Source organism: Erpetoichthys calabaricus, chromosome 8, assembly GCF_900747795.2.
Source record: "Erpetoichthys calabaricus chromosome 8, fErpCal1.3, whole genome shotgun sequence".
Taxonomy (NCBI): Eukaryota; Metazoa; Chordata; class Cladistia; order Polypteriformes; family Polypteridae; genus Erpetoichthys; species Erpetoichthys calabaricus.
Genome location: NC_041401.2, coordinates 197,656,992 through 197,671,673, shown reverse-complemented (window position 1 = coordinate 197,671,673; position 14,682 = coordinate 197,656,992). Strand labels below are relative to the sequence as shown.

At 41.4% G+C, this 14,682-nt stretch overlaps 1 protein-coding gene across 1 annotated transcript in view; it reads left to right on the top strand.

Moving 5' to 3' along the window:
• The window catches only part of rif1 (replication timing regulatory factor 1), a 48,358-nt gene that overhangs the window by 15,550 nt on the left and 18,126 nt on the right, over positions 1-14,682 (top strand). The window contains exons 7-16 of the mRNA XM_028808088.2: positions 530-719; positions 1,559-1,651; positions 1,839-1,977; positions 2,789-2,940; positions 3,752-3,872; positions 9,017-9,190; positions 10,814-10,924; positions 11,526-11,588; positions 12,458-12,558; positions 13,724-13,810. Coding sequence (XP_028663921.2) covers positions 530-719; positions 1,559-1,651; positions 1,839-1,977; positions 2,789-2,940; positions 3,752-3,872; positions 9,017-9,190; positions 10,814-10,924; positions 11,526-11,588; positions 12,458-12,558; positions 13,724-13,810 — 1,231 coding nt within the window. The remainder of the gene's footprint in view (positions 1-529; positions 720-1,558; positions 1,652-1,838; positions 1,978-2,788; positions 2,941-3,751; positions 3,873-9,016; positions 9,191-10,813; positions 10,925-11,525; positions 11,589-12,457; positions 12,559-13,723; positions 13,811-14,682) is intronic.

The following is a 14,682-nucleotide window of genomic DNA, read 5'->3' as shown; positions in this document are numbered from 1 at the left end:
GCACCAACACGGCTCTGAGCTTTTCAAAGTAAAATACCATAAAGAAAATGAGACCTGAGGGTCCTTTGCTTTTTGGCCCTTTCTTTTGTTTTCTGTACACTTGGAATGGCCACCTGTTCATTAGCCTTTGGCGACATTCTTAATTTTATTATATACTGTTAAATTCACATCTTGTGTGTTATTGAGTATCCTGGTATTTTGAAGTAATTCATTGGTAGTTTGTACTCCTTAAAATGAGAGCAATATCAGGTTTGCTTGGGAAGGGTGAAGACAAAAGTGTCACTTCTGAACATTTTTAAAACATATTGTTAAGTTGCTGAGGCGAAAATACAGAATATACCAAAGATTTCAGTGTGTGTATATAAAAATAAATAAACTGAACTGTACGTAATGCACAGCTATTTCTGTTGTAAACGGTTATTAAAAGCTGGACTTGGTTTATCATGAATACATTTCTTCTTTTTGACAAGCCATAATGGTCCTGTGAAGTAGCAGTTAAGTGTGTGCAGTATTTGTGTTGTTTTTGTAGGCTGTTGGAGCAGACCTCATCTCAAATGGGAGAGGGGGCAGTCAGGTGGGCGAAGCTGATCATTCCCTTGGTGGTTCATTCGGCTCCCAAGGTGCGCCTGCGGGCAGCCGCAGCACTCGAACTGGGGATGCCCCTGTTAGTGGAGAAGCAACAGGAGGTAGCAGCCATCACGGAGCCTCTTATGTCCTCTGTACGTACATCCTCTGTTTATTAACACGCACTGTAAAATGTTTTTCCTCTTTTAAAGTACAACGGCTGCCAATTTGTTGAAAGGTTTGCTTCTCCTTTTATTTCCCAGCCTCAACACTCTTTGATGAATGACACAGTGTGCTCTCCTGCAGATTAAGCATATGAACTATTTCACACGTTTTTGTTTTTTCCTTTATAAATCTTCATCTGCACGTCTCATTTTAATAAAATGGATTGCATTCTAACTTATTATTTGATTTCCGTGTACAATTCCATTCAGGTTTGAACGAGACATGCTCTTTTGGCAGTAGGATATACAATACTTGCTGAATTTGTATTCTTCAAAGTAAAACCCAAATAGTCAGAGATCAAAAACAAGATCCTGCGTGCAGACTGTATATGAGAGCACGTTTGACAGCACAGACTGCCAGTGTGTGCACATCCACTCGGCCCACTTTGATTTTGAACATCTGTCACCACTTTAAGGTTCTTTTTGGAAAGAAATGTCTTTGAAGGTTTTTATCTGCCCCCTTTATTTCCTCTTCCCTTCTTTAACACGTAGTGCGTATATTTTGGGCCCTCAAACTGAGCACTGAGATCCCGTATTTATATCTTTGTTTTCCCATAATCTTCTATTGGCGTCTTAACAAATGCTGATTAATGAATCGAATGTTTTTAAATGGAGGGAGCAAACTGCACGTCAGTTGTTGGCCAGTTCTATAAAATGCATTTTTTTTTTTCACCGGTTTTAAAATTTGAAATTGTGTAACTTTTATCCATTTCTGTTTTTTTTTACATATAAATCTTTTTTTTTTTTTTTTCCCCCCTCTCCTTTTCAAGAAACTTATACCTGAACTGCAGAAGCTTTTCTCATCAAAGAATGAGACCAACGTGTTGAAACTTTGGCCTTTATTTGTTCGACTGCTGGGCAAGGTAAGAATGGCCCCTCGTCGTTTTCGTGTTTGTGCCTGACAAGGCCTGGTTCTGCCCTTACTAATGCTTTAAATAATTGACTACATCTGGTAGATTTAAAGTCAGCCTGCATATTTCACTTATATTCTCCTACCTTGCCTTATTTTATTTCTGTTTTTGTTTTTGCATCAATTACCATCTTTTGAAGTCTTTACATCGTGGAGGAACTTTTATTAATTCTCTTTTGCACTTGGAAGAGCTCGGGTTTCGCAGCAGTTCTCCAGTAGTAAAGAAAATTGCTTTTATTGCTTGGAAAAGTTTGATTGATAACTTTGCTTTAAATCCAGGTAAGTCGAAATTAATCGTTAAAAAATGAATGTTCAGTAGGGCAGCACTGGGTATAGACTTGTAACTAACTCTTGTAAGTGTAGCACATTGTGAACTTTGTTAAACGTTGTAGGCTTATTCTCGACAGTTGATTTATGTGCTTATCTGATGTAGGAAGGTGTGAGGCAGAAATTCGCAGTTAGTGGTCTGATAGCCCACCTTTGAGTTACTCTTCGTCTTATCTAACAAAAGGGCCTGCTTTAAGTTTTTGGGGGTCCCTTCTCTTTTATGCATTTTTAAGTGAACTAATTGCATGAGCTGTTTCCTGATTTAATAAAAAGAAAAACAATCTTTTGTTCTGACCTTCTGTTTGCACTCCATTAGAAGATATTTTATTTGGACTTGGATATTTTTGTATTAGTGCCTGCTTATGTTAAAAATGTCCGGTGCTGGAAGGCATCTCTTATGCTAAGCCCCCTCAGTGATGCTTGTTTCTGCATTACTAGAGTTTGTCTTTAATCCTTTGATTGCCTACATTTTTCATACCACACATGACAAGATTTAGATTATCTGCTATTGCTGACCTTCATGACGCCACCCTCGGACTCTGCCATTATGTTATTGCTTGGTAAATCATGACGTGAGAGTTTTTTGAGGACTTCTAACCATTTTTTGGAAGATGCGTGTCTGCAGTAGTATTGTACTAGACATGCTAAAGAAATTATGATTTAATATTTTTCATAGTCATCAGTTTCTAAGCAAATGTACTGTATTTTTAAATTTTTTTTCCCCATTAACACTTTTTTTCATTCTTTCTTTCTCCCCAATAAGAAATTCTTTGCAGTACAAAGAGATTAAAGTTGCTGATGCAGCCTCTCTGCTCCATACAAGTGAGGACTGAAGCACTGCTGCTTACTAAATTGGAAGTCTGGTGGTATCTGGCAGTGAAGCTTGGACCCCATTTTGCAGCCAATTTTGAGCAGGTAAAGGAAGTTCTTTATGTCCACTGCATTCCTCTTGAGGCATCGTTTAGGCCACCTTACATATATTTTGTGTCTCGGGATGGAGCATAAGAAAATATCTAGTTGAGGTTCTACATGGAAGCCTGCACACGACGTCACACTGGAATTAAAATAAATAAATAGGAAATGAAACGTCCTAATTTGGCTCTTAAGCTGACAAGCCTCTTGTTTAAGCAAATTTTTCTGAATCAATAAATCATCATTCTCATCCTATTCTAATTCAGCCTGTCATCTCTTATTCTAAAGAGAACATTGCCTGCTGTTCACACTTGCACAGGGAGTACGCTTTTTAAATAAAGCACAAATTGAACAGCTGTGAACTCATTAAAGCAGCTTCTCTTATTTTCAGCGCAGCATACAGACCTCTTATCTGCCACTTTACGTTCAGTTTGTCTGTTTTTCCTGTCCATGCCCAGGACAGCTTGGCAGGTTCCTCTTTTTTTACTTTATTACTGTATCCTCTTCAGTGTGAAAGCCATCATTTTCTTCCTTAAATTCTGCTTGGCTCCTCTATTTCACAGGCTGCCTTCTGGCACGTCCTGAAGTACAGGAGCACTACAGCTTCATTACCATAGCAGAGCCAATCCATTTTTGAGATTTGTAGGCTGTCCAGTGAATCGCCTGCTTGATCAGAGCACCTCTATGGTTTTGTTTTTAGCATTTTGAAAATAGTTGACATTAAGCAACGACACCAAGTATAGTTCAGGCAGAGACCAGGAGATGATTTTTATAAACCTATAATCTCTTAAAGTCCTTTGTCCTCCTTTTGTAGGTTGGAATCCCCCTAATTCAAAGCACACTGAGTGCAGGTTCTCCTACTACGCCCACTTCCGGAAATGCAAGAGGTTCTCCCAACCAGACCATTGGTGCTTCTCCAGCTTCTTCTAAAGCTGGTAACAAATTGTTTTTCACTCTTGCATTGTAGTTTATCATATAATGCATATTGTGGATTTCTGACAATGACCTAAGACTTCCTAGTTTTATTTTTTTTTCTTTTTTAATTTTAATACATTTTACAAATCAAACCTTTGGCATATGTGCTGATTATCGGGTGTAATGCTGAAGCAATAAGTAGACGTCATGAGTGGTAGTGGAGCAGACTTGGCGTCCAGTCAGCTTTTGTCACTTGGCTTGAAGAGCTGATAAGTCAAAACAGCTTATACAAGTTAGAAAGTGGGCACGTTGTGTCATTTTCAGATGCATTTTGGGATTTAGGAGTTTTTTTTAAAGTTGGGGCATTTAAATTTTTGTTTACTTCATCAAAGGCAGAGACTGCATTTTCTTAACTCTTGTTGTGGCAGTGGGTCATATTCAGTAGCAGCAGTGATGATAAAGTGCAAATACATCAAATTCATATTTCTAATAAGATTTAACAGTAATGGGTACTGTAGTTAAATCGGGAGCCAAAATAAGCTTTTAGTCTCAAATAGCTTTCAAGGGTACCAGATTTCAGCCTGAGTGATCGATGGATGTGCTAATTGCCTGTTGTTGGTTTGGAGGGTCCATAATTTGAGGCACAGCAGGCATCAAAGTGTAATTCATCTGTCTATCAGGATACTTTATTAATCCCAAGGGGAAATTCACATACCCCAGTAGCAGCATACTGATAAAAAACAATATTAAGTTAAAGATTGATAACAATGCAAGTATAACAGACAGTAACTTTGTGTAATGTTAACGTTTACCTCCCCGGGTGGAACTGAAGAGTCGCATAGTGTGATGGAGGAACGATCTCCTCAGTCTGTCAGTGGAGCAGGACGGTGACAGCAGTCTGTCTCTGAAGCTGCTCCTCTGTCTGGAGATGATCCTGTTTAGTGGATGCAGTGGATTCTCCATGATTGACAGGAGTCTGCTCAGTGCCCGTCGCTCTGCCACAGATGTCAGACTGTCCAGCTCCGTGCCTACAATAGAGCCTGCCTTCCTCACCAGTTTGTCCAGGCGTGAGGCGTCCTCCTTCTTTATGCTGCCTCCCCAGCAGACAACTGCGTAGAAGAGGCGCTCGCTGCAACAGTCTAATAGAACATCTGCAGCATCTTATTGCAGATGTTGAAGGACACCAGCCTTCTAATGAAGTATAGTCAGCTCTGTCCTCTCTTACACAGAGCATCAGTATTGGCAGTCCAGTCCAGTTTATCATCCAGCTGCACTCCCAGGTATTTATAGGTCTGTAGGTCTGCACCCTCTGCACACAGTCACCTCTGATGATCACGGGGTCCATGAGGGGCCTGGTCCTCCTAAAATCCACCACCAGCTCCTTGGTTTTGCTGGTGTTCAGTTGTAGGTGGTTTGAGTCGCACCATTTAACAAAGTCCTTGATTTGGTTCCTATACTCCTCCTCTGATATGGTGTGACAGAGCTCCTTTGGTGGTCTTACTGCAGTGCAACCAGTTGAGGCTGGGAATATTTAATATACTATACGTTCCTCAAAGGTTCTTATGTGCTCGGATGTTGTAGATGTATGGTCCATTTAAAAAATTACAGTAACTTATAATAACAAGTAACAAGCCAGCAGTGAAAATCTTAACATTAGCAATTCATTAAAAATAGTTTATCAAAAAAAAAAGGAAGCTAGAGAAAGCTTCTGTAAAACGGCAGCTGTGTGACACGGTGCCCGGAAGTACAGTAGATGTGTTCTATGGTTATTTATGCAGTAAGCCCCCAAAAGTGTAACACGGCCCTCGTGTCTGTTGTGCTCCTCATTAATTGTCAGTCCAGGTGACCGACTTGTATCCTATTGAGTAGGCCTGATCGTACATATTAGTGGGTCTCGGCCTTCTCTCTGCCCTAACATCTGACAGCCGTAACGGACGTATCTGTCTTTGTGTGTTCTAAACAAACCGACTGCGCTGCCAGCTGTATAAGGGTACAGTACGTCTCTGACTTGCCATACATGCATGTACTTTACAGTAATGATGATAAACAGATGAGTTACAGATACATGAATGTACATGTTATATGTTAATTTGTACTTTCTCTGTTTAGTAAGATAAAAGATCTTTGTGCTGTATAACATTAGTCCATTATAACTACCAGTCCTGTAGCATATCAGGCACAAGCTCCTTGCACCCAGTCTTTTTCACTCGTGTCTCCTGTGTGCCTTTTGTATTCTGTAACTCCTATATTTTCTCAAAATCAAGTGCATCATGGTCCTTAAACACCACAAGCTTAAAAACGAGTGCAATAAACCATGCATCAAGTTGGACGGTCTGACTTGGTCCCAGCAGGTGGTTCAGTGTGAAGACTCATGAGGACAGTGACTTTTGACCCTTGAAGGGTAAGGAGGATGCGCAGAGTGTCTCGGGACAGCTCATCAGGGTCCTTTCTTAAAGAGACAGTAAGTGGTGTGTCAGTCTGACGCTCATCCTTTCGCTGTTCTCATGAGTCTTTACACCGCACAGGCCACCTTTTTTTTTTAATTTGAGTCGGATCGTCCTACCTGCTGCACTGTTCATGTCACCACTTTTTAAGCTCCTTCAGCGCGTGCAGCACTTCCTGCAGTCTGACCTGCGTCTGCCGAGTCTCCCCTGCCTGTTCTCTCACCGGTCGAGTCGCTACTCAAAGTTAAACGTTCTCAAACGGCATGAAGTGGCAGAGCAGCGAATGCTAATACACGCGACTTTGAGCAGTCCCGCTCCAGAATGACGACAGCTTTGAAAAGCAAGAAGGGTTTGCCTAAATATCTGCAGCCACAGGGAGTTCCCAGGACTGAGTTTAACTCTAATTTGCACCACTCGTCTCGTCAGTTTTATAAATGTAAATAGACTCTGCAGAAATGCTGCTCGACTTGTACATCTGCTTTGTGTGATTCTGTCTTAAAAGCAGTTTGTGCAGCTTTGTCTTATAATGAACATTAAACAAAAAAAAGTCGTCCGTCAGGAATTTTATTTTGCTTAAATACGACTGGCCTGCTACTTTCAGTACATGATTTTAATTATTAGCCAAGCTGTAAAACTAAACCAAAAAAAGCATCTGAGACTGACTCTTGTGTTTTATAGAGTGAGATAAGAAAGACCAGGCCCAAGTTTACTGTGTATTGTTTAAAGTGAAATGCTCAAATTCTGTGTGTACTTCACACTCACTTGGAAGCTTCTTTATTCTTGTTTTAACAGTCGTTTGCGTGACTGCATTTTCAAATATTAAATACCAAAGCAGTTAGTTTTCTTTTTTTTTTCCTGGAAATGTAAAGGCCACAGTTGTGATGATCTGCACTGAGAGTCGGACTAGGATAAGAAGATGTCTTATTTCACAGTAGGGCGTGTAATTAGTTAGGAAGTGTGCTGCAGTGAGCCGTGAGAGTTCACGTTTGAGAATGAATGGCGTCACAATTTTACAGCAGCCTGAGCCACAGAGTGCCACCCCTGATGATATTTTGTAGTTTTCTTGGAAATTCTGTTGATGCCTTGTAGTTTCCTGATACTAACGCTTCACCACAACGATGATGATAATAGAATAGAAGAAGGAAAATGTAATAAGATAGGACATTGGAGTAAGCTGCACATATTTGCCACTTCGCAGCAGGAGCAGCATCATCATCATAAATAATATAGTAACAGGCTCCAAGACTGAGAGACTCGCACCACATGAGAGTAGAGCCTGATAACAGACGTGTTGATTTAACACGGCGTCACCTTCCTGTTAAGGCCACGAGAAGTGCCTTCTAAGGTAACAGTTACACCGAACCTCGCCGCAGCTCAAAGTGGCGCTCCCTCTTCCAGTATCCCATGGTGGTGCTGCGCCTCTGCCTGATCCCTGTTGGTCTTCTGCAAGGCCCTCTCTGGAGTCTCTGCCTGCCACTTTGGGCTTTCCTGGGCTTGGAAATGAAACATTCCAGGGGTTCGTGGAATACAAAGCTCAGCGTTCCTGCATTCGCCCATCCTGCCCCGCTCATTTTCAGGGTAATATGCTGGCTGTACAATTACAGGTTTCATCCTTTACCACCGATACTGTGACACCGCTTGCAATTCACATCTGCCTGCTTGTCTTCACTTGGTGCACTGATCTTGGTGTGCATGAATGCAGCTTGCTGTAGCACTACCTCGTGTGGAGTGGTGGTGAAATGTGTCAATCTGTGGATTAAATCGCAGGTTGTGGGGGAGTTTGAAGTTTGGTGGATAATTTGAGAAATGTTTGGCTGTGACACGCACAAATCATCGCTCGCTATTGTGAAGCTGCCTTTTCCACGTGACATTACCACCACATTCATTTTGGCAGTGCATGGCTTCGCTTTGCAGTGTAGTAGTGTACGAGATTTGTTACAAATATTATTTCATCTCTGTCAAAGTGATATTACTTTCATACGTTCATTGTTGTCCAGCGTTTCCAAAGCATTCGGCCTTTCTCAGATGTGTCTGCTGATCTCTGCCAGGGCTTTGTCTTCTGGTCTCCCCCAGGCCTACTGAAGTTAGGAGTTTAGGCCATCTGATCAGAGGCTTCCACTCCTGCTGCACTAAGAAGGCCACCAAAGGTGGTCACTCAGAGATTGTTCAGCCAGTTTGGGCCATTTTTCTACTCTGAGATGCTCGATAAATACACATTTTGTTTACATATTGCTTACTGCTTTTTTGGTTGTAAATCTTTTAATGGATTATTTATTTCCTTCACAAACTTGGTACTGTTTTTTTTTTTTTTTGTTTTGTTTTTTTTTGTTTTTTACAATTATGCAAATTTTCAGTGATTAAACCAAAGTATTTTCAAATTTGAGTGTTATTCCAATGTTTATTACATTTTCATGAATGGCACAAATATTTGATCCTCCCTAATCAGATTGGTTTTTAATATTCTACAGTGGATTTTGTGTTGTGTGTTACCTTTTTATCTTTTATACGATTTTACACCAACATGACTGTCTGTTTTCAAATATCACAGTTAATTCAAGCAACTTCAGCTCTGATGCTCAGGCTTGCTTCCCTAAAATGTGCCATAAAATTAAACCTGTTTAGATGAGCATATTTACTGTGATAGCGAATGAAGTGGGTTTTATCACATTTAAGATTTTGTAGACGTGAATGTAGAGACTTGCTTTTTTTCCTTTAATTAGGTTCATTTGGAAGCCCGTCGGCTTCTCGTCTTAACCTTAACAACAGCATGCAAGGTGCCGGCCTGCCCGCATATCCATCAATTCAGCTCCTGGGTGTTGAAATGCTGCTTCATTTCTTTTGTGGTCCTGATGTCTCTACTGCTGTTGTGCAGAACAAACTTCATCTCAGTCTCGGTAAGTTGATTACCCGCCATTTTGTATTTTGTTTGTTCATGCAAACCAAGAAGGCAATCTTTGATTATACTGTACAAAGAGAAATTCCATTTGTCTGTCATTCTCAGAGCCTGTGCCTTTATGTTAAATGTGTGCCAAATGTAACCCTCAGGACAGGTTGTGTTTGACTCTGCATAGCCGATTATTACCTAGTGTACCTTTTGTAGAAATCCAGATTTGAATGTCTTAAAAGTGCTGCTGTTTACTACACTACTTCATAACTTATTTCACACATCTGTGATTCTCAGCGTGTAGAAGAAGAAAGTGTTGTGTGGAGTTACCCTGAGCCAGCGTCAGTCTGTGCGTCTATGGTGTTGTGCACTAAAAGCTGGCATCTACCCTATTGTGATGGCCTCTCTCTGGGTTTCCCAAGATTAGCCAGTTGTCCTCCAAACTTGAGCTTATGTTGAAAAGACTCCACTCTTTCAATCTTTCCCTGTACTCCCCTGACAGGTCATAATATCCTGGTAGTCCTCTTATTTGCATCTGTACTTCATTAAGCATACTTTCTGCCCTGGTGCAGAAATCTCTCGACATCGCACACTGTTAGAATCTTTTAAAAAGTCTTAAAAGTTAACGACTAGTTTTTACACAGTATTTTATGAAGAAAAAATGCACATGAACAACTTGCAACATTTCTGTAAGTATGAACAAGCACATAACATTAAAAAAAAAAAAGAGTGACGTTAGTGTTTTACTTATGAACAAAGCAAACTAGCTTTGCCATAGACGAGTACATAGCAGACGTCATGTCACTGAATGGCGCTGGCAGCACATGCGGCTGCTTAGTCAACTCAGTCACAGGTCAGCAGCTCGATCAGCAGCGGCCCGTTTGGCTGAGCAGGTGAACCTGCTGCTTGTAATGCCCAGCCGTGTGCCTTGGGGAGGTGGAGGTGACACTCTGAGCGATTCCCTCAGTAAAGACAGCCGAGCTCTGTTGAGCGATTTGGTGGGCAGCTGCTGGTGAGTCTTGTTGCCACCATTCTGCCTTTTCTCAGGTCTGTGAGGCTCTGTGTCGTTATTAAAGAGTGTAGATTGTCTAAGTGTAAGATTGATGCACTGTGCTTACCCAGCTGATGTTTATTGTAGTTATTGAGCTGGAAGTTTATTTTTTTTCTTTAAATAATAGTTATGTAGTTTTTTTTCCCCATTAACACATTTTCAGTGCAAGATCCACTTTTCTAAAAACTCTGTTTACGAATTTTTGCAGGGACCAAACTCCCTCATAACCCAAGGCCCACCTCTGTGTGTGTGTGTGTGTGTGTGTGTGTGTGTGTGTGTGTGCGCGCGCATTACCAGATTTGTATTGTGACAAGGTGACACTTCTAGATCTTTAACATTAGCTCATTTTAGCCTTAAGGGCCACTGCTTCCTGCACACTTGCCTGTCTAAGATTGTTAAGTTTTCAGAACTTTATAATGTAATGTGTGGCACCGACTGTAACTGATCCTGAGGTTTACAGCTCTACTTCCCGATGCCCTTTATTTATGGGCTCTCCACTTGTCACTGCAGGTTTGTAATTTTTGATGGACCTGAAGTGAGTGCTGCTTTTTCTAAATATCTCCATGTTTTCTCCTCTTTTAGAGCCGCTCACTCATCCGTTAATCTCCAGCAGTTCATTTTTTTGCAAGCATGCTGGTGTTCTGATAAATGGTGTTCAAGAAGGTTTTACTGCGGTCGGGAAGGAAGCTTCAAGTGAGTTCCTGCTGCTTCACAGTAAATACTCTGCTGTTACTTTTCAGGGTGTTCCCTATATCAGATTGTGTTCCATAAACTGTCAAGTTGATTTTTAGCCGTTTTTGTTTTCAGTTATGTACCATTCTCAATGCAGTGTGGGGATCTTGAGTCCACTTGTGTTAAGTTAGGATCAGGACCCTTGCCAGGCTTCCACCTTATTCCTGAATTTAATTGGAACGTTTCCGCCAGGAGATGTGACCACAGCTGTTGCTGAGTGTGTCCTGTCATGAGTTGAGTGTTGAGTCCACAGGCCTGAGGGACTGTCCTTATCTATCCTTGTGTTTCTGATTATCTGTTTGATTGCCTTTCACAAATACTTGTAATGTGAAGGCAGAGCCATTAAGTCCCCAGAGGACAACAAAACATTCGGAGAAACTGTCCTGTCAACACTACTGCCAGTGCTTTGGCATTAAGCAGTCTGATGACAAGTACAAGTCGGCTGTGGTATCACTTAGACACTGAACATCATTTGTTTCTTTGCGGAGTTTGATTTTCTTATTTCATTTTCTATTCCTTTATTTTAAAAAAATCTGATGTTTTTAAACTTTTGTGTTTTCAGACTATATGCTTCTCCTCATCTGGAAGAAAATGATTTCTTGTGTAATGCTGGCAATAGAAACGGGTGAGTATTGAGCTCCATTGAGTTCCTCCTAATCTGGCCTTCTCTTGCTCTTTTTAAAGTTATTTGTATTCCTTCTTATGTGTTTAATTCATATAGTAATTGTTTGTTAGCAGAGCTGTTATTAATAATCAGAGAGTGTGGGAATGATGCAATGACTAGATGGCACACAGCGGACAACACCAAATGAATGTGACGACTCGGGACAGTTGAGACTACAGAGCACTGTGTGGCCCATGATTCAAGCAGAGCGTGTGGCCTGTCGTGCCCCGTTGTCCTGGGTGTTCAGTGTCCGTTGATATGTAACATTTCTGTCAAATGTGTAGTTTGACTTATTTACAGATATACATGTTCAGATAATGCGGGGTGATTAGTCATCATTTACAACAGCCTGATGAGTGGTGGGACTGTTTTAATTCCTTGCCACCTGTGGCTTCAATCTGAGTTTAAAATCAAATTCGTCTTTGGAGTGTAGATTGTTCAAATATGTCACACATTTAGGATGAATGTGTAAAGCTTTCCCCGATATTCTGCCCAGTTTATTCTGAGTTGACAACTTGACATCACGAGTGATTGATCTGCCCGTAGAGCACATGTACAGAACACACCTGATGAGCAGACAGGCCCGGCCCGGCCTGTGGCGTTGTTCACAGCTGCGGTACTCAAGGGTCGAGGGTGATGGGAGTGTTCGTCATGTGTCATCTACCGTATATTAAAAAAGCCAGGTCATACTCCCTTAATCCCAGTATGATTGTTTTACGATGTATAAATGTAACAGATTTGTGTGATGAATGAATAAATGTGTGCTTTTTAGCGTGTTCATTTAATGTCTTTAAGAATTATATTAAAATAAGTGAAAATTGTTTCACTAGGCAATAAGAAGGAGCGTCAAGGCTCGGAGGTTTTGACTCTTCTCCTGCAAGCTTTAAAGCACATAGTCACTTTGGAAGCACTTCCTCCACCTAAAGTACTGGTAAGCAGCGCCACAATTCAATACAAACTTGTTGTTGTGTGTCTTTCTGTGATAACTGAACGGACTCGAAGCCCTGCTCAGATGTGCAAAATGACAGAAATGTAGTGAAAGGAAAAGTCCGACCTTGGAGCGCACCGCACCACACCCCGCGCACACGGTACCTGACACTCATAGCTTTTTACTTCTGTCCTTAAGTAAGTTGGTGTTAAGAATTAGAAGCAAACTCCAGGAGTAGTTTTTATTTGAAGAGAATTATTTTTGGCTTTAATGTTTGGAATAATCCAACCCTTTGTGTTAAATATTTGTGTGATTTTACATCGTGTACTTACTGTTAGGTGGATTAGGTGAATGTGTTGACTTTTCTCTTAGTTTATTGTCACGTAGCCTCAACCAACATGAAGGCAGGACAAGGGACAGTTAAAGCCACCGCATCACATGTTGAAAAGAGCCATAGCACAGAAACTGAGGGCAGCAAATTAAATCATTCCAAGTCAGCCACTGGTTGGTAGGCACTCTTCAACTCCTTAGCAAACAAACTTTCCCCTCTAAACTTTGTTTTCTAGGAAAGTTTCTATTAAAGAAGTCGTGTCCCTTATGTGTCCAGGGTAAGAACTTACAGTGCATTCATAGTGCCACAGAAATCGGACATATTTACCTGAAGGCTCAATGTAGTCTCATCTCGGTCACTCCTACCGCAGACCTCACCGCGGTCACACTCCCCTCGTACATATCCTGTACAGCTCTTACGTACTTCTCTGCCGCTCCCGACTTCCTCATACAATACCACAACTCCATTCAAAGCCCCCTGTCATACACTTTCTCCAGGTCCACAAAGACACAATGCAATGGGAAGCAACAGCAAAAAATGGAAGTGATTAAGAAAACTGCAGCATCACTGAAATCATAGAGCATGACTTTAAAGTATCGAAATGTAAATGTTTGTGCAGAATACACTCGGCAGACTTCTCAAAGAAACACCGCACTGTGCCGTCTCATCGGTGCTGTGCAAATTAGCAAACACTGAGTAGGACAGGGACGTTCCGGGATGAAGTGAAAGGTGGGAGGGCCGCCCTTGGTACCTCCTCACTCTTGACTCCTTGTGTTTGAGCAAACTGTCGTTGTCTTCGTCATCTGTGCCTTGAGCTTTGATTGTTTTCTTTTGTAGTGCCTGCTTGAAGCCACTGTGAAAGGAATCCCCCCCAAGGTCCTGGGGTCCCCAGCCTATCAGGTAGCCAATATGGATGTGTTAAATGTAAGTGTACTTGTATGTTAATGTGGTAAGAGAACATGTGCAGCATTTTTTACATTTGGCTCCATGCTGTTTTATTAGGAGCTTGTTCAGTATCAAGTTTGTAATGTTTCAAAGTTTAGAATTTTTATATTTATTTACACCTCTATAATTCTGCCTGTACAGAGTGTGAGCGAGGTGTCACTTTCCAAAAGTGTTTTGGTTTCGTAATGTTGGGAAGTGCTCTCCACTTGCAGCCTGTTTAGAAACATTTCAAGAAGTTTAGACACAACTCGGCTTATTTGGTTATTAAGTACCTGACCGAAGACACTGCCGTCTAGCCTGTTGGTTTAAGAGTGTGTGTGTGGCCAGTCAGAGACGAAAGCGCGAGTATAAGAACGAATCGATTCCTGCTTTGCTGTGTGGTTGGTTTAGTCCTGTAGAAAGGCAGTGCACAAGCATGAGTGCCACATTTGGGTTAGAGGCGCACTGTGTACAGAGCCCCCTAAACAATTAGAGTGAAGTGAAGAATTGTATAAGCCGTGACAAAGTAGCATGTCTGATGAGTAACTTCATCACAGTGACGATAATTAAAGCCCCTTGCGATGATGTGCAGTGTGTGACAAATGCCATGTAAACCAAAGGGTAGTTGATTGGGGGCATTCAATGCCCTGTTAGTGGGCCACAAAGCATAAAGCCTCAGCTCATTTTACTCTTAGAAGCTGCAGAGGACTTGCTCGACTCTTTCTTTGCAGTATCGACGCAGTCCCAGTTTTCAGATTTGTTGCTTTGCAGCAGAGCCTTTTCTCTTTTGAATGTGTTGAAGTTCTTTGGTGGTCCAAGGCGAGTTTATGGCACTTGAAGTGGGCAATTCATGAAGAATTGGCTAGTAAATG